This window comes from Octopus bimaculoides, chromosome 2, assembly GCF_046866305.1.
Source record: "Octopus bimaculoides isolate indiv1 chromosome 2, ASM4686630v1, whole genome shotgun sequence".
Taxonomy (NCBI): Eukaryota; Metazoa; Mollusca; class Cephalopoda; order Octopoda; family Octopodidae; genus Octopus; species Octopus bimaculoides.
The window spans coordinates 122,310,975-122,336,950 of NC_142929.1; the positions used below are offsets into that span (position 1 = coordinate 122,310,975).

At 38.4% G+C, this 25,976-nt stretch overlaps 1 protein-coding gene across 1 annotated transcript in view; it reads left to right on the top strand.

Annotated features, from left to right (window-relative positions):
• The first annotated feature begins 5,238 nt into the window (after positions 1-5,238).
• Positions 5,239-25,976, top strand: part of LOC106874082 (neuroepithelial cell-transforming gene 1 protein) — a 29,939-nt gene continuing 9,201 nt past the window's right edge. Inside the window, exons 1-2 of the mRNA XM_089338976.1 lie at positions 5,239-5,343; positions 7,662-7,784. Of these exons, the coding sequence (XP_089195102.1) occupies positions 5,239-5,343; positions 7,662-7,784 (228 nt within the window). The remainder of the gene's footprint in view (positions 5,344-7,661; positions 7,785-25,976) is intronic.

The following is a 25,976-nucleotide window of genomic DNA, read 5'->3' on the forward strand; positions in this document are numbered from 1 at the left end:
TCGACAAGGTCGCTCACCACTACATGGCTGCTATCGTAAGTGCTGGTCTCAGTTTTTTACGTCCTAAATTTAAATCCTACTGAGATCAATTCTACCTTTCATTCTTTCGAGGCCAATAACATAAAGTATCAGTTAAACAGAAGGATCGATTTAGTAAACTAACCCGTTCCCCTTACAATTGCTGGTATTATGCCTAAATTACAAACAATCAAAGGTAGTGAGCTGGCAGAATCGTTAAAACGTCGGTATAAATGCCTTGCGATAGTTGTTCTGATATTCTATGTTCTAAGTTCAAATGCTTCCGAGATCAACTTTGCTCTTGATACCACCCGATCCAATGAAATCAAGTACGAGAAAAGTACGGGTAAATAATAAAAATATAAGGCCAAACAAGTACTATACATGTACAGGGGTCGATGCTACCGACTTGCTCCTCCCCTCAAAACTGTTGGTTTTGTATCTGGTCGCTTTGTGTTGTTGCGTGCTTTAACGACACAGTCATACGCAGCACTATGTAGCTTGGTAACGTGTAAGAGTTTCATTTGTTTTCTGTTACACTGACAATGGTCTACGAAATATATATTCTACATTGTCAAGTACTGCTATAATCTATATGTTGTATAAGTAAGTATGTAAGTTGTAGAGAGTGGAGACAAATATGTATTTGTCTGTACATTTTTAATTATTCCCAAGGTGCTGATTATTATAAGAATTAGTTCTGCTTTTATTCCCCACATTCTTCTAAACTCCATTTCCAGTTTATTTAGATAATTACTCATAGACTATAGTCTGCTGCGACTAATATTTCATTAGAAGTTATTTTCTTGCTGAACGTGTCCATCTCTTGGTGAATCAACAGTTAAGCAATCATCATCATCATCATCATCATCATCCTCATCATCATCATCATCACCACCACCACCACCACCATCCTCCTTCTCCTTTCCTCCTCATCATCATCGACATCATCGTCGTCGTCGTCATTGTCATCATCATCATCATCATCATCATCATTATCGTCATTGTCATTCTCATCATAAACACGATTCGCATCACCAACAACATTGCTAGCGGCACTTTCATTACCACCACTTGCGCTATCATCATTATCATCATCATCATCATCATCATCATCATCATCATCATAGCTACATCATCATCACCATAGCTACTACTGCTACCTTTACTATCACTACCATTCTACCATCACCACCACAACTACTGCCATCACGGGTACTGCTACCACCACCACAACTACCACCACTACAACTAACACACACGACTATTGCTACTACTACTACTACTACAACCAATGCAACTACCACCATTAAAACTGTCATCACCCTTACTACCACCTCCACTACTATCACCATTACTATTAATACAACTGCCACTGCAACAAACACCGTCATTACTACTACTACTACTACTACTACTACTACTAACGTTCCAGCTCGCCCAGAGCCGCCTGAATTAATTTCTCAACCTTAGAGAAGGATAAACAACAGACTTGAAATATTTCAACAAAAGAACAGCAGAAAAAGACGAAAGTGGGGTAGGCGAGGTTGGAGGAACACCATATGAATCGTGAAAGGAGCAGAGAGAAAAACAGTGTTTTGGACGACAGAGACAATGGCCCTGAAGGAATTCACAAAACATGCTGTTTTTTTAAAAAAAAAAATTCATTTCTTTATTATTTTACTTGCAGTATTTTTACACGTGACATCAATTATTTTCTTCGTGGCTGAATAATATATTTATAGCACACGGTCAGCAAAACTTAGAAGGTTAGAATAGCATCAGAAAAACTAATTGCAATATTCAGTATATCAATGCACATGTAATAGAAATTCGTTATTGTTTCTTTAAGGAATAATAATCTGTCATCTGTGAGTGGGTACGAATCACAGGCACAAAATGCTAAGAGTGAGGAAAAGATTATGATTTTTTTTTTTTTTTTTAATGGAAATATTATAGAATGTTACTTCACATATACAGAACATTGTGTTAGAGAAGAAACAGTGAACCACGAAACACTTGTTGTTTGTCAAAAAGAAAATGAAGAAATGAAGTGGTTTGGCTATTTAACGTAACACTATGGCAGCCTATTTGTCGTGAATATGGTTATACATAAGGTGGCGAGCTGGCAGAAACGTTAGCACGTCGAGCGAAATGCTTAGCGGTATTTCTTCTGCCGCTACGTTGTGAGTTCAAATTCCGCCGAGGTCGACTTTCCCTTTCATCCTTTTGGGGTCGATAAATTAAGTACCAGTTACGCACTTGGGTCGATGTGATCGACTTAATCCATTTTCTGTCCTTGTTTTCCCCTCTATGTTTAGCCCCTTGTGGACAATAAAGAATTAAGAAACGTTAACACGCCGCGTGAAATGCCTAGCGGTATTTCGTCTGTTTTTAGGTTCTGAGTTCAAATTCCGCCGAGGTCGACTTCGCCTTTCATCCTTTCGGGGTCGCTAAATTAAGTACCAGTTGCGTACTGGTGTCGATCTAATCGATTGGCCCCCTCCCCAAAAATTTCGGGCCTTGTGCCTAGAGTAGAAAAGAATATGGTCATACATGGATAAAATAAATAGTAAAGTGGAAAAAAGAGTTGGTTGATGAAGATCAAACAATGAACTGGGAGAAAGATGCTGGAACTCATAAGGCTGGTTGATGACTGGAAAAGATGGTGGAAGAAGGTTTTGTCTCTTGCTGAATACTTATTGCCTTCTTAGGCATGATTTTAATTGAATGCACAGATAATAGGTGACACGTGAAGGAAATGTGACTACTAAGTCTAGTTGGTCTATTGACATCCAAAAACAAAATTGGATAATGGAGAGGATACAATATGTCCCGAATGCCACATTGCACTTTATACACTTCATGACTACATGTTCAACGGTGCAGTATCTTCAGGTGTACCATAATATAGTAGATAGTAAATAAGAGTGCATGTCTACCTTAGGATACTTCATTTCCTATAATTTATCATTATATATCGGAGTGTTACCAAAACAATACAACTGGAGATTATACTTAGTTATCCAGCTGCTGGACGAGTTCGTATAGGATTGTTGGCATCAGTAGAATATGAGCTCAGAACATACTGTGTGTTCGGGCTAAATCTGACAGTTTGCATGAAAGGAAAACACAATATTTCACCCAAAAATAAAAGTATTTTTAAAAAATCAAAAGATATCAACTAGATTATGGTTGAGAGAAAGCAGCTTACTCACAGTACCCGCCCTAAGATTCCATCAGAGTCTCAACACAGATCTGGAACCTTGTACATGCGTTTCTCACTGTGACTCTGGCAAGTTCGTAGAACATCTCCTTCAGCTTGGTCACCAGCTCAGTCTTGATGTCACGAACAAACCAGTTGGTATCTTTCACAACCGCGTCCTACACATAATAATCCATTGAATTACAATCGAGGGGATTAGGAGGCCAGAAATGAGGACCTGTGAAGGCGTAAAAATTCTAAGACAACTTCTAGCTCTTTCCAGAAGTATGGCAGGGAGCCATATCTGGCGGCCACACATATGACCTTCCAGTCTACAGCAGCTTCATATAGCCATCTGAAATGAGCTTAAGGTCTCGTTCAAAGAGGTGGAGATGGATTCTAGTGTGCGGACGCAGTTAGAACGCTTGCTGTATCTCTTCTTGCTGGCCACGGCTTCGTGTTCTCCGTTGCAGTAACCCATGTCACGTCTAACAGCCTTTACAATGTTCACAGAGCATTGGGCAGTAGTCATGATATCGGCATTTTGATACACGGCGCGAATCGTCATGATATAGGTAACCCTTTATTGATATTCAGATGACTTCTAATGCACCTTGTCAGCTAACTTTTTCTCAACTACAGTTTTAATCTTTCTGCTCTCCAACGCTGTTGACTACTCACCAATGCATCAAGTTATTTCTGAAAAAAAAAAGGGGGGTGGACAAAACGTCGTCAACTTTAGATCGAATACCCTGTAAAAAGATGACGATCCATTGATAACAATTGTTTCTAGTTCAGTAGGAACGCCTGAAAATTAGAGAAAAATGGATAGTCGATACCTTCGACTCTAGTACTTGACTGGTACTTTATTTAATCTCCCCCAAATGAAAGACAAGGTTGACCCCTCCGTGATTTGAACTCAGAATGTAAGAAAGCCGGGAAAATTACCGGAAGGTATTTGTTCGTCTTTCTTACGATTCTGCCAATGGAGCGCCCTTAATAGTGTCTAATTCAGACACAAGGCTATCAATTTTTAAGAGAAGGGTATAAGTCAATGCCATCAGCCCCATTACTTCACTAATACTTTATCTTATCGACCATGAAAGGATGAAAGGTAAAATTAACACCAGCAGAGTTTGAATTCAGAACACAGAGAACCGACACTCTAGCAAGTCTACCAATTCACTGATAATAATCCTTTCTACTATAGGCACAATGCCTGAAATTCGTGGGGTGCAGGGGCTAGTGGTAGTCGATTACGTCGACCCCAGTGCCCAACTAGCACCTATTTTATCTCCCCCGAAAGGATGAAAGCAAAGTCGAACTTGGCGGAATTTGAACTCAGAACGTAAAGACAGATGAAAAGGTCGTTAAGCATTTTGTCCAGCGTCCAAAGTTAACCCCAGTAGAATTTGGATTCAGAACATAGAGAACCAACACTGCCAGCTCGTCGCCTTAAATCCACTGATAGTAATCCTTTCAATTATAGGCACGAGGCTTGAAATTCTGAGGAGAGGAAGCTAGTCGATTACTTCAACCACAGAACGCCTTACGAATAGGTATCACTATAATCCGTAGATAAGGCAGCGAGCTGGCAGAGCCGTTAACACGCTGGGAAAAATGCTTAGAGGCATTTCGTCTGTCTTTACGTTCGGAGTTCAAATTCTGCCGGTGTCGATTTTGCCTTTCATCCTTTCAGGGTCGATAAAATAAGTACCAGTTGAGCAGTGGGGTCGATGTAATTGACTTATCGCCGCTTCTCACTTTGATGGTTTTGTACCAAAATTTGAAACCAATAATAACTATTATTATAATTATACATTCTCTTCCCTTACACCAAGTCCTGCCGATGATAAGAAATAACCAGGCGGTTAATTAAGAAAACGTGACTCTGAAGTAGGTGACACGTGACAAGAGCATCACTTGGAATTTGCATGTTGGAATGATTCTTACAACAGTAATATCTTTTAAAAATGTCCAGTGCAAACTGACCATATAAATACAGACTGAACAAGATGACGGATGTAGGATACCAGAATCAAACCAGAAGAAACACGGAAACATCAAATATTATCCGGATTTGTCCAAATATTATTGAAAACTGGACAGATGAGCGGAAGGTACTTATGTATGAGTCCATGTATGTATCTGTATATATGTGAGTATGTTTGTATCTACACACTCACACATGCACACATGCATGTATTTATGGTCTTGTGTATGTACGTGCAGGTGTGAATCTGCATGCCTATGTATTTATAAGCATTCGCCTACATGCCGGAAGTTATACATGAATACATCGTTGTGGGTATATATATATATATATATATATATATATATATATATATATACTCTTTACTCTCTCCCTCTCTTTTACTCTTTTACTTGTTTCAGTCATTTGACTGTGGCCATGCTGGCCATATATACATATACATATATATATATATATATATATATATATATATATATATATATATATATATATATATATATATATATATATATATATATGGGAGAATGTACGAAAAAACAACAACAGACGAGGACAGGTGGTGTAAATAACAAAAGGATGTATTAGTATGACGCTCGGGAATACGGAAAGTCTTTGACGTTTCGAGCTACGCTCTTCAATAGAAAGAATACGGAGACAAGGAGAAAAACACGGAGAAAAAAAATTGAATAGTGTTCAGTCAACGGTCAATCATAATAATATATATATGAGGGGTTTAGTTCAGTGGTGATCTAAACGAATATGTCGCTTAATGCTATAATTGGTCATCCGATAGGTTCCAATTTCACAGCTAAGGCTGGCGCTAGGGGCCCGTATTAGGCTTCCGTGTTAGCAGGTATATATTTATTTCTTTACTGCCCACAGGGGGCTAAACATAGAGGAGACAAACAAGGACAAAGAGATTAAGTCGATTACATCGACCCCAGTGCGTAACTGGTACTTATTTAATCGACTCCCAAAGGATGAAAGGCAAAGTCAATCTCGGCAGAATTTGAACTCAGAACGTAACGGCAGACGAAATACCACTAAGCATTTCGCCCGGCATGCCCTGTTAGCAAAATATATATTAGAGAAAAAAGAAAACAAAAACCAAGGCAGGACGAGTATCTCAAGTCATTTATAATAATTTGATTAAGGTAAGGTGAACGTGAAGTCTTACAGCTGTTTCTGGGATATCTCAAGTGATAGGCTAGCATGTCCGTACACTGGGTATCCCATCATCAGAGACAAGATGAGTATTATGAATGTTCTAGACAGGGAAATCCACAGTTTATAAGGAATAAAGTAGAAGAATAAAGAGTAAAAGTAGATAGAGGAATACAGACAGGAGAATAAAGTTCACAGTTCATCTTCTTCCAGATACTATGGAGGCTGGTCCGTACTTCCGTGAAGGTAAAGGCCCTTAGGTATAATCCCAGGTAAATCCAGGCAGTATTTTGAATGATGCGTTCACGCTGAAGTAATGGACGCATCATTCAAAATACTCCCAGAATACTATCTGGATTTACCTGGGATTTACCTAAGGGCCTTTACCTTCACGGAAGTAAGGACCAACCTCCATAGCCTCTGAAAGAAGATGAACTGTGAACTTTATTCTCCTGACTGTATTCCTCTATCTACTTTTACTCTTTATTCTTCTACTTTATTCCTTATAAACTGTGGATTTCCCTGTCTAGAACTTTCATCCATACTCACTTGTCTCTGATGACAGAATACCCAGTGTACGGACATGCTAGCCTATCACTTGAGATATCCCAGAAACAGTTGTAAGACTTCAAATTCACCTTGCCCTAATCAAATTATTATATACGACTTGAGATACTCGTCGTGCCTTGGTTTTTGTTGTCCCTTACCTCTAACATATATATACTGACATGTATGTATATACATGAGTGAGTGCATACATGCGTGCATATGTGTGTGGTGTTTGTGTGGGAGTGTGAGTATCTGTATTTGTGCATGTACATATGTAAATATCTTAATATCTCTGTACATCTGAGTATATACATGTGACCATGTATGCGTTTACTGCTCAGTGTGTGTGTGTGTGTGTGTGTGTGTGTGTGTGTGTGTGTGTGTGTGTGCACGTAAATGAGTATATATAGCTGACTTGTTTCCATACGTAAGAGAAAGAAGAAGAAGAAGAAGAAGAAGAAGAAGAAGAAGAAGAAGAAGAAGAAGAAGAAGAAGAAGAAGAAGAAGAAGAAGAAGAAGAAGAAGAAGAAGAAGAAGAAGAAGAAGAAGAAGAAGAAGAAGAAGCGGTTCTGATTGTGGTGGTCATGTTGGAGATATTTAACTCCAGATCACAGTTTATCTTGACCAATGATCATCAGTGTTCCAACCATGACCGTCCTGTCTAAAGTTCAAACAGCTGTGATCATCCAGAGATTTTGCTTCTGTTTTTCTTTTTCCTTTTATATTTGTCAGAAAACGTGTCACACTATTTATGAAGACGGTGCAATGCTATATGAAGGACATCTGGCGGATATTTCTGTCTTTCAGCGGTCACGTAGGGGATTCCATGTTGATTTGTGTATCAATGTTCTTTGTGTATGTATATGTGTGTATCAATGCGCGTGCGTTTATGCAGTGTATGTGTGCGGATGTTTGGATGTGGTGGACGTGTGCTTGCAATGTGTGTGTGTATACGTACGTGCGTGTTTCTGTGCATGCACGTGTTTATGTCTATGCATGAGTGGATGTGAGAGCGTGTACTAGTGTGTGTATGAGCTTGTGGGGCTGTATGTATTTGCATGTATGTGTATGTGTTTGCATTAGTGTTTATACATTTGCGTGTATGTATGTGCGTGCGAATGCGTGCGAATGCGTGCGAATGCGTGCGAATGCGTGTGCTGTTGTGTGTGAGTGTGTACTTGCGTGCTTGTGTTTGTATATTCTGTGTGTGCGTGCGTCTGTGTGTGTGTGCGTGCGTCTCTGTGTGTGTGGTGTGTGTGCGTGCGTGCGTGCGTGCGTGCGTGCGCACGTATTATAGCAATCAATAGCCAAGCAAAGTGGCTGTTATTGGCAATTAGGGAAATATATTGCATTGACATTGCTGCTTTTGTTGTTGTTGTTGTTGTTGTTGTTGTTGTTGTTGTTGTTGTTGTTGTTGCTGCTGCTGCTGTTGTTGTTGTTGTTGTTGTTGTTATAATTATTATTCTAATATTGAAGACGATTAAGAGATGAAGAGGGAGGAGGAGTGGAGGCGGAGGGGGGACAGGGAGAGGGAGGAGAGTAGGAGAAGGAGGAGAGGAGGAGGAGAAGCAGGAGAAGCAGGAGAAGGAGGGGGAGGGGGGAGAAGGAGGGAGATGAAGAGGGAAAAGGAAGGAGATGAAGAGGGAAAAGGAGGGAGATGAAGAGGGAAAAGGAGGGAGATGAGGAGGGGTGGAGGAGGGAAGGGAGGAGAGGAAGGTGAAGAAGGAAAGAAGAGAAAGAAGGTGAGGGTGAAAAGAAGGGGAAGAAGAAAAAGAAGAGAAAGAAGAAAAAGAAGAGAAAGAAGAAGAAGAAGAAGAAGAAGAAGAAGAAGAAGAAGAAGAAGAAGAGAAAGAAGAAAAATAAGAGAAAGAAGAAGAAGAAGAAGAAGAAGAAGAAGAAGAAGAAGAAGAAGAAGAAGAAGAAGAAAAAGCGGTTCTGATTGTGGTGGTCATGTTGGAGATATTTAACTCCAGATCACAGTTTATCTTGACCAATGATCATCAGTGTTCCAACCATGACCGTCCTGTCTAAAGTTCAAACATAGTATACTACCTAACCTTACATCATCCAGTATGTCCTTTTCCCCTTTTTTGTTTTTATTTTAAAGTCGCAAAGTGTGTTTTAAAAGTGATTTGGCTGCTGTTTCTTTGAAGTTATTCTTCAATAGGAATGCTAAAGTGAATTAAATGTGCAACTAATGAGGATCACGTGCAAGACTGTTGCACACGTGTGCAGAACCAACGAAATGCCGGTGCCTCGTGTTACACGATAGCGTTACATGCAATAACGAATCTGGACAACAGCGACAACATCGACGACGACAACAAGGATGACAGTAATGATGGCCACAAGATTCGCCATTAAGAATACCAATAAAAATAACAAGAATAATAAAACACGGCATCACAGGTTTAGGTGGGGGTGAGTTATTGATGAAATTGATTCCTGCGACATTGTAATTTATTGACCTCGGTAGGATGAAGGACAAAAGGGACCTTGACGAGAATTGAATCGCAGCTATAAAGAACGATAGAATTAACAACTTTTACAATAGCTACGGTGGAGGCGCAATGGCCCAGTGGTTAGGGCAGCGGACTCGCGGTCATAGGATCGCGGTTTCGATTCCCAGACCGGGCGTTGTGAGTGTTTATTGAGCGAAAACACCTAAAAGCTCCACGAGGCTCCGGCAGGGGATGGTAGCGAACCCTGCTGTACTCTTTCACCACAACTTTCTCTCTCTTACTTCCTGTTTCTGTTGTGTCTGTAATTCAAAGGGTCAGCCTTGTCACACTGTGTCACGCTGGATATCCCCTGAGAACTACGTTAAGAGTACACGTGTCTGTGGAGTGCTCAGCCACTTGCACGTTAATTTCACGAGCAGGCTGTTCCGTCGATCGGATCAACTGGAACCCTCGACGTCGTAAGCGACGGAGTGCCAACAACAACAACAATAGCTACGACAATGGATACTATAGTCAGAAATATGGGGGTTTATGGATCGAATCTAGATCTTTAGTTCGAATACCTACTTGATGGTAAACTTTGCCGGGTCATAGCTGGTTTGACACTACAGAAACAACAAGAATAAAAACAACAACAACAAAAATAAAACAATATCGAAAAGAAAACATCAGTAGCAATAACACAATTCGAAGGGGTCTATAGCCGGTCACTCGGTTTGCTAGAAATAGCAGCTAAATCTCTCTTGAATCATAATTTCACCCCTTAAAAAGAAGAAATAGATATTGCATAATAAAGGTAATGATATGTATAATTAAAAATACAGGATGGTCACGGCTGATGTGCCCTTCAGATCCAGTTCGTTCAGAGTTGACCTTAATCTAAACAACAACTGCAAAAATAAACTGCAGCAACATCAACAAGACCTGCAACCACAGCAACATCATCATCATCATCATTATCAGCATCACCAACAATAGCAAAGCAACAATTAACTGTAGGCTGTGTCAAATACAGTCACCAAAACAACGTCGCCATAACAATATGAACAACATCAACAACCGTTGTTATTATCAGCACCGGTGTCAAAACATCGGTGTCATAGCAACTGCAGTCAGCAGAATAAATACAAGGTAGGCAATAACAATACGGCCCGATCATCATCATCATCATCACTGTCACTGTTAACATCGCCAACAAGCCAACGATCAAAACCTGTAGGAGGCCACAAAATTTGCCAGAAATAGCAACCCTATCAGCTTATGAGAAAGTAGGGTCACAATGGACGGTGTAGTCCTAGATACCTATTCTTTTCTACTCTAGGTACAAGGCCTGAAATTTTCGGGAAGGGGGGGCCAGTCGATTAGATCGACCCCAGTACACAACTGGTACTTAATTTATCGACCCCGAAAGGACGAAAGGCAAAGTCGACCTCAGCGGAATTTGAACTCAGAATGAAAGACAGACGAAATACCTATTTCGTTATTGCCCACAAGGGGCTAAACATAGGGGGGACAAACAAAAACAGACAAAGGTATTAAGTCGATGACATCGACACCAGTGCGTAAATGGTACTTAATTTATCGACCCCGAAAGGATGAAAGGGAAAGTCGACCACGGCGGAATTCGAACTCAGAACGTAACGGCAGACGAAATACCGCTAAGCATTTCGCCCGGCGTGCTAACGTTTCTGCCAGTTCGCCGCCCTAGTCCTAGATATATATATATTATAGAAGACAAGATCGACACAGACATGACAACAAGTACTGGGTCAGTTTTGCCGCCAATGCATCTGACTGTACACCTGGACTACATAGACCAATGTATTGGACAGGTGTGCATCATACTATCTCTGACATTTAGTTTCGGTTTTGAACTTGTAATCAAGGCAAACACTAATATACGCCTCACACTGACCGATAGAAATTATATCCATCCACTCATCGGCCAGGACTTCTTTCAGTTCATCTTTCAAAAAGGTATAAAAAGTCCTGCCTTCCTTCACAAGGGTGGGGTTTTTCATTTTTTTACCTTGTCCACTCTTGGGCAAATTCCTTGAGCAAGATGACGTACTCCTTTGTGACCCATCACTGCCAAACTTTTTTCTCTAACCAGACAATGTCTGTTGCCAAGATTTCTTTATTGGAAGCGATATCGACAAAGCTGTGTGCACAAACCCGTAGGCTGGTGTTGTAGTTGTTGTTGCAAATTCGAACTCAGAACATAAAGACAGACAAAATGCCACTTAGCGTTTTGCACGGCATGCTAATGATTCTGCCAACTCAACGCCCTATATTTGTCCCTTTAATATTAGTTTCAATTTTTGGCAGCACAGGGCCAGCGATTTCTGAGGAAGGGCTAAGTCAATTAAATCAACCCCAGTGTCCAACTGGTACTTATTTGATAAACCCCTAAAGGATGAAAGTACAAAGTCGACACCAGCGGCATTTGAACTCAAAACATAAAGACGGACGAAATGCCACTAAGCGTTTTGCCCGGCGTGCTAACGATTCTGCCAAATCGCCGCCTAGACTTGTCCCTTTACTATTAGAAGCTCCAGGTATAGTTTGCCCTCGAATAAAGAATATGAGATTTTAACTTCTTCCTTCTCTAACTATTCTACTAATCTCAGCCGCAGTAGGAAGCGGTGTGAAAACTGGATGAATTGCTTATCAAGAAATTTAGCCCACACTGGTCCCTCTGCTGACTTGGCCTATTACCAAACACTTTTACGAAGGTTTCAGTTTGATAGAGTCGGGTGTCAAATGACTAACCTAAGGATCAATAGTTCGCTCCCCATCATTAAAACAACAGCTGTGTTACGTCGAAGGTCAAGACAACATTTGGCACCGGTTTAGTGGTGTAAAGACAAAAGTTTTACTGCTGTTTAGATAGATAGATAGATAGATAGATAGACAGACAGACAGATAGATATGGATGTATGTATGGGTGTGTGTGTACGTATGCATTATGTATGTATGTATGTATGTATATATATATATATATATATATATATATATATATATATTATATATATATATATATATATATATATACGTATATATATGTATATATGTATATATATATATAGGTATATATATACATATATAGACATATATATGTCTATATATGTATACATGTGTATAGATATATGCATATACATTGTATATATATGTGTATGTATACATATGTATATATATATGTATGTTTCTATGTGTGTGTATGTATGTATATATATATATATATATATATATATATATATATACGTTTATATCTATCTATCTATATATATATATATATATATAGAATGGTGAATTAACTTAGAAGTTATAACAACCGTCTAAGGGATATTTGTATCCAAATGAATAAAATGGTGTATTACCTCTATTTGATCATTTATATTTGATCATTACTTACAATGATTATTATTATTATTATCATTATTGTGGCGGTTAACAGAAACGGCTGTAAGTTGAGATTCTGTCTTTTTATGATTAATTAATAAATAATAATTGGTGAAAATCAATTGCCATTCATCAATTTTATCCCCATTTTCTGTTTTCCTTATATATATATATATATTTGATACAGCGTCGCCAGAAGCGAAACTAAGTGGAGACTCAACTTTTGACACAACAAACATATTTAACCACTCTACAGAACGTTCTCTGTCAATGTTTTGGTTGAACTCCCTCCTTCACCAAAAGCCAATTGCATAAGAACGGCCATTGTAAAGGTGATTGCACTGGCGATGTCCCAGCATGGCCACAGCCTTTGGGCGGAAACGTATGAAGAATAAAAGAATAAAGGGTAAAAGAATAGTTTAAAACTCTTATATTACATTGTCTGCTTCTATGCCTTTGTAAAGAGCATTTTACATACGCACACATATAATTCTCTTTAGAAGATCAAAATCACCATATCTCATTTGAACGCATACACACATACACGTATGAATATACATACACGTTTATCATCTATTTATTGCCCACAAGGGGCTAAACATGGAGGGGACAAACAAGGACAGACAAAGGGATTAAGTCGATTACATCGATCCCAGTGCGTAACTGGTACTTAATTTATCGACCCTGAAAGGATGAAAGGTAAAGTCGACCTCGGCGGAATTTGAACTCAGAACGTAACGGCAGACGAAATACCGCTAAGCATTTCGCCCGGCGTGCTAACATTTCTGCCAACTCGCCGCCTTTACATACATGTTTAGGCACACACGTATACACACGCAAACACACACATATATGCATACACATTCACATACCTATGCTACTCTACATCCTCCGTACAAAAAGGGATCCTGATCATTATTGCTGAAACTGCTAGAAATCGCAGCCAAATACGCTCCACACACCAACTAATTCACGTCTGTTTTAAAAAAAAAAAACGTGAGGACATATTAGATAATATTGTTGATACACTTTACGTGAAAACAAGACGGGACAGTCATGGGTAGAATACCAGTCTGTTTGATCAAGACAAAATACCACACTCATGCATATCTGACACTGCATACACGACACGGCGGTGACATGCACATATAGTCGCAGGAATATACTTACGGAGAAGCGAACATACACACACACACACACACAAACGCACGCACACAAACGACATATATGTATATATATATATATATATTGTATATATATTGTATATACATGGATATGCATTTATGAATGTAAGTATGCATGTATGTATCTGTGTATGTGCGTGTTTATATATATGTACGTACGCATATATGCAATCTATATGTATATAAATTAGATATATATATGTATTATATGTATGCCTGTATGTATATACATACATATATATATGTGTGTGTGTGTTTATACACACACACACACACATGTAGGTGTGTATGTATGTATGTATCGGCAGATAGATAGATAGATAGATAGATAGATAGATAGATAGATAGATAGATAGATAGATAGATAGATGTGAAATAAGCAGATCGCGATCAGAATTTTCTTACATGTGTTTTCGGCTGTTTATCCATCGAACTGTGGATTCTGACTCATTGAATTGTCATATATGATCTGGGTATTCAACAGACACGTGTATCCTTGGCGTAAGGGAATTTCATAGACACGTGTACCCTTAATGGAATTCTCAGCTGGAATCAACGTGACTCGTTTGACAAGGCTTGCACACCTTGTTTGAACTGCGTGTACAAAGTACCCAACGGGTATTAACAGTTTCCTTCAACTCATTTAACCTCACACTGCGTGGGTCGATCCGAAACTGTAGGAAAATAAAACTTAGCTTAGATACAGTGATATGGGATCGAACCGGTGATCTCAACATTGATTCTTTTATTTGTTAATTGTTTCTGTTGCTGGACTGCGGGCATGCTGTCTAATGAATCGACCCCGGTACGTCTTCTTTTTAAGTCTTGTAATCTTTTGCCGAACAGCAAAGTTACCGGGGCGTAAACATACTAACACCGGTTATCAAACGGTAGTGGAAACAAACAGAGACACAAAATCACACACATTCGTATATATATATATATATATATATATATATATATACGACAGGCTTCTTTTAGTTTCTGTCTACCAAATTCACTCACAAGTTTTTGGTCGGTCCGAGATTAATATAGAAGACATTCGCCGAAGATAGCGCGCAGTGGGACTGAACCCGAAACCATGTGATTGGGAAGCAAACTCTTAGCACACAGCCATGACTTCATATATATATATATATATATATATATATATATATATATATATATATATATATATATATATATATATATATATATATATATATATATATATATATATATATATATATATATATATATATATATATATATATATATATATATATATATATATATATATATATATATATATATATATATATATATATATATATATACATATATATATATATATATATATATATATATATATATATATATACGCGACGTGCTTCAATACAGCTTCCGTCCACCAATGTCGACTTGAAGTTATTGTAGAAGACACTTGCCCAAGGTGCGTGCAGTGTGACCGAGCCCAAAACCACTTGGTAGCAAATTGTGCGTCTACAGTGTGTGTGTGTATAAGTGTGTGTGTGTGTGTGTGTGTGAGTAGGCACTGTTTAGTCGAGTGTTTAAAAAGTTCGTTTCGTCGTTACGCAACCTCGAGGTCACGGGTTCGAGCCCACTGCATGACGTGAAGGGCAGATGTTATTTTCTGTAGCTTTTCTGTTCGACTCATACCTTGTGAGGAATTGTAGGTAAAAGGAAACTGTGGAGAAGCCACCCGATTGAACTGTACAAATTAATTTTTAAAAATACACTCTCGTCAAACGCAACTATGTCACGCTACCTGAGAATTATGTTAAGGGCAAACGTTTCTGTGGAGTACTCGTCACACGTTCATACACTTGATCAAATAACTGAATCCCAGTCGTCGAACGACGGAAATCCACCATCGCACACATACACGCACACATGCACAACTGATTTCTTTTTTTTTTTTTTTTACTCAAACACATACGCACAAAATGCATTACAAAACAACAATAAACACACATGCTCATATCTACGAATGCACACAAACACGTAATATCAGTTTCAAATTTTGGGAGAAGGCCAGCAATTCCGAGGGAATGGTTAAGTCGATTACATCGACCCCTCACCCCGCCCCCACTGATGGATTGGTATTTATTTTATCGACCCCGAAAGATAAAAGGCAAAGTAGACCTCAATGGAATTTGATCTCAGAACGTAAGGACGGACGTTATGTCACGAAGCATTTTGCCTGGCGTGCTAACGTCTCTGCCAGTTTGACGCCTTACACAATTAATATTGGTCTCAAATTTTGGCTCGAGGCCAGCAAGTTTGGGGGAGGGAATAAGTTGATTACATCGACCCCAGTGCATAACTGGTACTTATTTTATCGACCCCGAAAGGATGAGATGCATAGTCGACCCCGCGCAGCATTTGAACTCTGAAAGTAAAGTCGGAAGAACTGTCGCTAAACATTTTGTCCGGCGTGGTAACGATTCTGACAGCTCGCCGCCTTACACAGATATGTAATATGATACATATTTCAACATACACAGTCTCCACAATGATATAATCATGCAGACACGAACAACACAATGTAATATAAACAAACACACCCGCACATGCAACCCAATTATGTATATCCTGTTCATGTAACATATGTACACACACACACACACACACACACACACACACACACACACACACACATGCACACACATACACACACACATACACACAGACATACACACATACACATGCACACACATACACACACACATACACACAGACATACACACACATACACACACACACATACACACATATACACATACACACACACATACTTCCTATATGCACACATTAAGATACACAATATTATCTCTTAGCCAAATACTCTGTGAAGTATCAAGGCATAAAGCATATTGGCCCTAGCCCGGGACCCACACGTCTAAGCCCCTAATGTTAATCTATGTATGTTGCAGACGTTTATGAAGGACCCCAGTGCATTGCTTTGTTAGAGTAGCTATAATGCCCTTGGGACGGCCCTGCAGACACACACGCACAATCACACATACACACACGCACACACGCACACACACATACATACATATACACACACATGCATACACACACGCACAAACACACACATGCACACACGCATACATGCACACTCGCACATGCACACACACATACACACGTGCACTCACGCACACATACACACACGCGCGCGCGCAAACATAAAACGCTCCCACATAACATCCCTGTACAACATTACCACACGAACACACACACACACACACAAACACGCACATGCATACACACATACAAACAAACAAGCACGCACGCGCATACACACACATACCACAATACCATTAAGGCATGGTGTATACTCACCATAAAACAATATCGTACAGACATACACACACACACACACACACACATAGATAAGCACATATATATACATTTACATATACATGTATATAAATATATATTTATATACATATATATATACACACACACATATTGTCACACACTCATTCGTACATGCATACATACATACATACATACATACATACATACATACATACATACATACATACATACATGCATACATACATACATATATACAAAGGACCATGCAAACACTCATTCGCTTGCATGTACACTCGTGTAAATATATTCCAATACAAACACTTTCATATACATACATACACACACTCACGAATACATATAACCTTATTTTAGGCCCTCTGTTCATGATAAGGGCGTAGTGAGTATGCGGTGTATCTTGGGCATTTAAAAATTTAGCCGAGCCCTCCCTCTACAGGCCTGGCGAAAGGTGACTTTATTCGAGAGAAAGATACTTCGTAGGTACTTTATTTTTCGACCCAAAAGAATAAAGGGTAAAGTTCTCCCCGTCAAATTCGAACTCACGGCGCGTTAGTCGATGCTCCAATTACTCTGCCAATTCATGCACAGTCACATATACACCCCCAAGCTCGCAATCCATATGTATGCGTGTGTGCATATGTGTGTGTGTGTGTGTGTGTGCGGTAACTAGGCTTATAAGCCTATATTTCTTACTTACCAAGTGAAAACTAATTCATAGTTACTAATATACATACATGTGTGTGTGAGTGTATGTATGGATGTTTTTATGTATGTATATATACACACATCAAGAAAATGGCTAAGAAGCACTCACGCACACGCACATACACACACGCACATACACATGCACACACACAAATATGACCAACAGACTTATTCCGCAAGTGAGCTGGCCTGCCCATGCGCGCAAGTGGTGCATGGTGACGTCACTTAATCTATAAGATGAGCTGCGATGACAGTAACGACGGAAAGAACCATTTGCCATTCAACGGAGCAGTACTGTTGCTGTAATCACATCTTAACTAAATATCAAGCTTGCTGCTTGCTTTTTCACATTGTGCCGATCCACAGAACATATCATCAAAAGCTAACATCTGTTCATGTATAGTGTTCCTTCCAAAGGACAATCAGAACCTATATATTTACTCATATATACATATATATATATATATATATATATATATATTGATAAATTCATTGATAGACGCACACAATTATATACACATATATATATGTATATTCCGATACAAATGTGACTGTTCTTTATAACAACAGAAACATCAAATTTTCCTTTTTTAAATCAATACTAATTTATAACAGAGAACTAAGAGAAAAGAAGATAAAGAAATGGGGAAAATACAAAAACCACAAATCGTAAGTATTATAACAAACTTCATTCAATATTTGTCTATGTGTCTGCAGTGAGCTGGCAGAATCGTTAGCACGCCGGAAAAAAAAAATGTATACTCAGCGGCATTTCTGACGACTTCACATTCTGAGTTCAAATCCCGCTAGAGTCGGTATTTTTCCTTTTATCTTTTCGGAGTCGATAAATTTAGTACCAGTTGAGTCCTGGGGTCGATGTAATCGACTTATCCCCGCCTCTGAAATTGCTGGGCTTGTGCTAAAATTTAAAACCGACATTTGTTTATATGTGTATCACTGCTTAACCTCATTTTCACTTATGTTTATCGTTGTATTTCATGCTGTTCATTTCCAAACATCTTCAGATGTGACATTTTAAACACACAGTTTCAGTCGATGCATACTTCCCTATAGGGTTCTCATTCACGTAACGTTTACAGTTCTAGAGAACTGGATGATTGTTACAACGTCTTGTTGCTTTTTTTTTTTTTTTTTGCAGCATTTCGACCATTTCTCCCAAACGCTGCCAGGTCGTGAGATTCGAAATTTACGCGGAAGACACCGCATCTTTTCCTTGGCCCTTAACACCCTTTTCTACTACTACTACTACTACTACTACTACTACTACTACTACTACTACTACTACTACTACTATTGAGAGACAAAATGGTTAGAGTATTATCTTGCAACATTGTAACTCCGTATGCCGCTGTTTCTGTGACCCACACTCAAACTGTGACATCGAAGTAACCCTCTACAAGATTACTCTACCTTTTAGATCTAACAGACAAAATTCTCTATATCCCTTTTTTATAAACATGTATCCCTTTTGTTCATAGGAGACATTAAATAATGTAGTTTTCGTTACCGTATGCTTTAAAATAAAATGGAGAGTCACGACAAGCAATACCCTAACCTTGTTTGCTTCATCAGTGCTGACCTGGGGCTAGTCAAAAACATCTGTAACATCTAAATTCATAGAAGTCGTTCACAACTCTTTTAGGGGTAGATTTAATTCCGCCAATATTTTGAGATCGACTCCAGAATTATGAAGATCGATCTCGGCATTAATCGAGATCAAACTAGGAAAATATATAACTAAATGTGCAAATCATATCCTACACTATTGTTTCTTAAGGTACTGGATAAAATGTTATGCGGCATTTGTTCCAGCTCTTTACGTTCTTAGTTCGAATCCCACCAAGGTTGACTTTGTTTTGTATCCCTCGTGGGGGAATATAATAAGTACCGGTCGAGTGTTGAAGCTTTGTCAGGCCTCCCATAAAATTTCTATCCTTGTACTTTTATCAGAAACGATTTATAGGAGTGTTGGGTTGGCAGAAATGCCTAGCAGTATTTCTTCCGGCACATTACATTCTTAGTTCAAATTTTTCCGGGGTCAATAAAATAAAGTACCAATCGAGTACTGGGGCCGGTGCTATTGACTAACACCAAACATTTCTGGCCTAGCGCCCAAAATTTGGAACCAAATTTACTTTTCATTTTTCGGAATCGATAAAATAAAAACCATTTGTGCACTGAGGTGGATGTACACGACTGATGCCTCCCCTAAAATTTTTACTCTTATACTAAAATTCAAAAGAAATATTATTTTTATTCCGTAGTTTTGTTTTTATTGTGAGCTTTCATTGCACAACCTAGAACAGTTGAATTGGCCTTGGGTATGTGCAGTGGTTTAACATTAGTTTTGCATTTCCTGGTGTACAGACATTTCTATACATCATATATATGTGTTTGTTCTCTATGTTGTTCACATTTTTAAGAGCAAGGATTTTGATCATGTATTTATCTGCATGCTTTTTAATCATACTCAAGCAACTAGATTATTGCGGTGCCACTCTCACACAAGTTTAGGCCTAGTGCCTTAAATAAGGAACAAAATTATAGTTATTATCATCAGCAGCAACATTATCATCATCATCCATACCTCCGAGATCTATACTACGAATACCAATAAAGTATTTGGGTCAGTAAGATCGGCTACATTCTTCTCTTGCAACTGTATGACACTATGTGACCCTGAATGACCCTCACAGTGTCAACAATCTATATTTACAGTAAAGGAACCGCTCGGAATTTTATGCCTGCCAAGAGTGAATAAATAATATCAGATGATTCAATCGATTGAAACCTTCTCCCCACAAAAGTACAAACGTGGATATGTGTGTTTCGTTTATTTATATATGCATTATATATATATATGTATATATATACACCTCACAGACACAAATGTGTGTGTGTGTGTCAATAGACTGGTGGGTGTTTTGACAGTCTGGATAAACCAAGATCCGACGAAATATCACATTGTTAATTAAATTACGCATAAATAAGGAGATAAATAGATTATATTATATTATATTATATTCAAACGCATATAAAACTTTCCATTGTCAACATTTGGTAATTGTGCTCATTGATTCATGAGAGCAAAACAGATTAGGGCTGGTATCAGACGTGTATAAATTGGCACTGTATATGTCTTTATCTCAATTCATTTTACATAGGGTATATATACCCAGCTATAGCAAAGAAAGTGTTTATACACTTTTGTGTATATAGATGTCCCTTACTATGATATCAAGCTCTGACTGAACCTAACATGTGACTCGATTCAAATTTTCTCTTCCATACATTTCGTTTCATGTAGTTTAATGCCCTTTGGAAATTCATGAATGTCAGCACTTCACCTTTCTTTTTCTCATTCTCCAACACACACACACATACACACACACACACACACACACACACACACACACACACACCGCAAGATGTATGTCTTTAGATTACGGCCTCGGGCAGTAGCTTGGGAAAATGTAATTTCCGTCAGGTTAACAGGTTTCTCAACAAATAACAGAAATACTTGTGTAATTGACCTATTAACATTGGGGTGTTGTTGTTAGTGGTGGTGTTGGTGGTTGTGGTGGTTGTATAGTCTTCTACACATCCTTCAAGTATTGATTCCACTATTGCTAACTTGCAACTCATACCCGGCTCTTAGATTACGTTGCCCTCTTCATTTGCACACCCGACACACAGTCACTTTCCACTACCACTTCTTTGCAAAGCCTCTATTGCAACTTATAACTGCAACAATTGGATGAAATAGCAACTGCAGAACTGTAAACAAAACACAAGTGTCAGTACGTGTTTTGCTTGAGAGCGATTGGGACCATTGTGCCAACCGACGGCCTGAGGTAGAAAGCTGACCTTCACTTTCTTAACATCATTTCCACTTCCAAATTTTCGCCTTCTTTTCACCATCCTACATTATATGACCTTTAAATGTTGATAGTAGCAGTGGTAGTATTGGTGGTGAGTGTGGTTGTGATAGTACAGTGGGGGTGATAGTTGTTCTAATGGTAGCTGTTGTAGTGATAGTAGAGATGTTAATTGTAAATGTGGTGGTGGTGGTGGTGGTGGTGGTAATGTTTGAAGTAGTAACGAAAGTATTAATGATAGTGTTTGTTGCGGTTGTATTAGCAGTGATGGTTGTGAAGGCAGTTGTGGTTGTGGTGAGAGATGGAAAAAAAACTTTCAAACAAAGAAGAAGTTTTCTTTTTCTCTCAAACAAAATGACTCGACGATGATGTCGTTCTACGTGAACCTGTGGTTAGTTTTAACACGTGGTACCACACAAACCAAAGCCGTCACCCAGAATCGAAGATTATTTATAAACATATAGGGTGTCTTCACTTAGGTATCTATGTAATCGCGGCCAGCAGACATAAACACCTTCTCGGTCCTCCCATTTTTCACACAGCGGAATATCCAGGATGTAACAGCTGGAGGGATAAAAAGGCTGCATTATCACTCAGCTGATATTCATTTTTAGTTGAGTTGACTGGAACAACATGAAATGAAGCATCTCGTTCAAGGATACAAAGTACTGCTCAATTAGGAATCGAACCTACAACATTATAATCGTAAGCCCAACAGCCTAACCCATTGGCTACGCTTTTTCAGATTATATCACATAATGGTAATATATATATATATATATATATATATATATATATATATATATATATATATATATATATATATATATATATATATATATTACATATGATAGCACACAGGGGATAATTTGTCATTATAGTGATAATAATCTACATAGCATATCACTCTTGTGTTATACCTACGTATAATATCATATAGGTGACATATCTATATGCTATATCATAGAAGTTAGATTATCTATGCACACACACACATACACACGCACACACACACACACACACACATATATATATATATATTACACTACTGATATAGTTACATTTATGCCAGTGTTAATATATCTGCATTGCATGTCAAAATGGTGATACATCAACATTTCAATACTGGTTTGTGAAGGTTTGAAAGAAAGTTTATCCAATGGTTTAACTAACTGATGATAGTTACTAAATGTTGCCTCATTTTTGCAAAGAAATGAATATGATATGGCGGTACATCATTCAGAAATCATTTATATCATTTACATCGTATTTATATTATATTCTACATTTTATATCAAGTGATATCTAATGTCTGTTACTCTATGCGAATAGAAATGATTTGTGAAGGTTTATAAATGGTAAAGAGTGAAGGAAGCATTACAGAGATATTAAAGATTTATGATAGCAAATCATATATTGCGATATAGTGAATATGCTGTAGACGAGGTAATTCCGGCTACTATAGTATCTATAACGATAATGATAGCGGAAACCCTGAAATGAACAGTTGTTCACTATTTGATTTGGAGAAACAGCGGAAACTATAATAGCGTTTACGGTAATGATATGCAATTCTTGTGAAGCTATACACAGCATCAAAACCCACATATAGACATACATACATGCATAAAAGTGCATTGATTTTTACTTATGCATATATGAGTTCATATTCTATGCGCATATATACATATGGCTGGTATATCTCGCAAGGTGAGTAGAGACAGTGCTGATTATTGCTGGAGATGCTATGAAGCCATTCTTCTATAGCATACCCAGGAGATGGGGGAATGCGGCAGGTGGAATGGAGTTTTCAAATAGAGTAATAAACAAGTCAAGGGGTTAATGAATTATTTGCAAAATTTAATTACTTTTCACATTCTAATCATGTGCATTATATTTCGATATTTATTGAGATTGCCACAGCAGTGTATCTTTGTGTGTGCGTATAATGATAATTATATATATCTTTATAGCTATATAAATACGCCTACACACACACACACACACACACACACACACACACACACACACACATATATATATATATATAGATATAAAAAATAAAGTGAAGCAACTGACTAATATATAGGAGCTCAACTTATTACATTGAGAACTTTTTCTTTCGTTTATACATAGAAACGTAGACGTACATACACGCTTGCATACACACATGCATACAGGTACACATACATATATATATGTACGAATGATATATATGGAAAGGAGTGAGGGAGGTAGGGAGAGGGGAAGGGAGAAAAGGATGGAGGCAGGGTGAGATAGATATTGTGTATGTGTATCTGAGTGTCCTAACAAGAGGAAAAGAGTACGCAATACGGAAATAGAGCAGTTTTTATTGCAGTGATAAGATTACTCTGAGTATAAACAGAGAATAATCTCAGCACTGCGACATGTGTGTATGTAAAGATTGTTGTGAAATAACGAACCATCCTGGTTGTGTTTTTTCCGACCCAATCGCAAGATAAAGCTTTCCAGTTGCATAAGTCTGTGTGTGTGTGTGTGTGTGTGTGTGTGTGTGTGTGTGTGTGTGTGTGTGTGTGTGTGAGCACATAAAGTCAAAACAGGGTAGAGGAAATAGTACTCGAAGACCAAAAGTAAAATGGAACTTTATTGAAACTGAAAAGACATCACAAGCTGTTACTTAGTTTCACGTTAAACGATCATCAGACAGTTTTATTCACGACTGTCTGATGATCGGTTACATTCGTGAATAAAACTGTCTGACGATCGGTTAACGTAAAACTCTAAGTAACAGCTTGTGTTGTCGTTTCAGCTTCAATAAAATGTATGTGTGATGTTCATATATATATACTCATTGGCGTACAAATCTACACAGACACACAAATACACGCGTGCACACACACACACATTGGCATTCTCTCAAAGATAGGCTAAATGACATTGTCTGAGAATGTCCTATCTACACGTGACAAGTCTGCGTCTTTTATCATTGCAAATGCATAACTGCATCCATTGGGGAAGCGGTTCTTCACGTGTTCAGCACTGATGTGTGGGCGCCGCCGTATTGGTCTAACATAATTCTATAAATAGCGTGGGCAGGATAGTTGCAATATGTTTGACTTTGCGGTTACTGCTGCTGCAACCGCAAAGTTCGACTTTTGTTATTTTGTTGCAGGTCACACTTGATTAACAGACCTATGGGCAAAAGCGCTTCTGTCTTGTGCATCAGGAATTGTGTTTAATGAGACTGCGTGGTATGGTTTTGACTGTTATTTCTAACAAATCAAGTGACCACGTACAGGCTACCCCCGTTGGGTCGCAGCTCTATAGTCATTGCTGCTTTAGTCGTTGCTATTGTAATCGTGATGATGGCTCGGCCCTTCTAACTGTAAGCAGGTATTACTCCGTGGTTTAGTTCACTGTACTGTGTTCACGGCTAAGACACCTAGCCCTCAACTGCCCAGTAGGCACCCGTAGGTACTTACCTGTAGGCAGGTACCACGGTTTGGTGTATTCCAGAATACGAGTTTTTGCACAAAGAGGGATATGATAAGCAACTGCATTATGGCAATTATGACAAATTGGCTTGATTTGTTGAGATTCTTCTCATAAGAAAACTACACATGATACACTAGTGTATCTAGATATATAGAGACAGATACAGTCTCTCTTATTCCCTTAACTGTGTAAAATCAGATGTGCGTGCGTGTGTGCGCGCGCATTACTATATGCCTCACATATTTGCTGCCGCCCTCAATCTCTCTCTCTCTCTCTAATTATAATCTCACATTACTTCTCTATCGCACTTCTGTTTGTCTTCATCTTTGCATCGTTATTCCCTCTATTACACACTCTACCACCTGATTTCCTTCACAACAACGCTTTATCTATACGGGTAAACCTAACACGAAATATTGATTTTTTTGTTTTTTGTTTTTTGTTTTCCCCCTGTGAACACTTAAACAGTTAGGAAATCAGTTATATACAGTACTTTTATCTCGCGTGTGTTTTTAAAACAATTCTCGCCAACAAACAGCTTCGTTACTGTCAGATAATGCAGCAAATACGCAG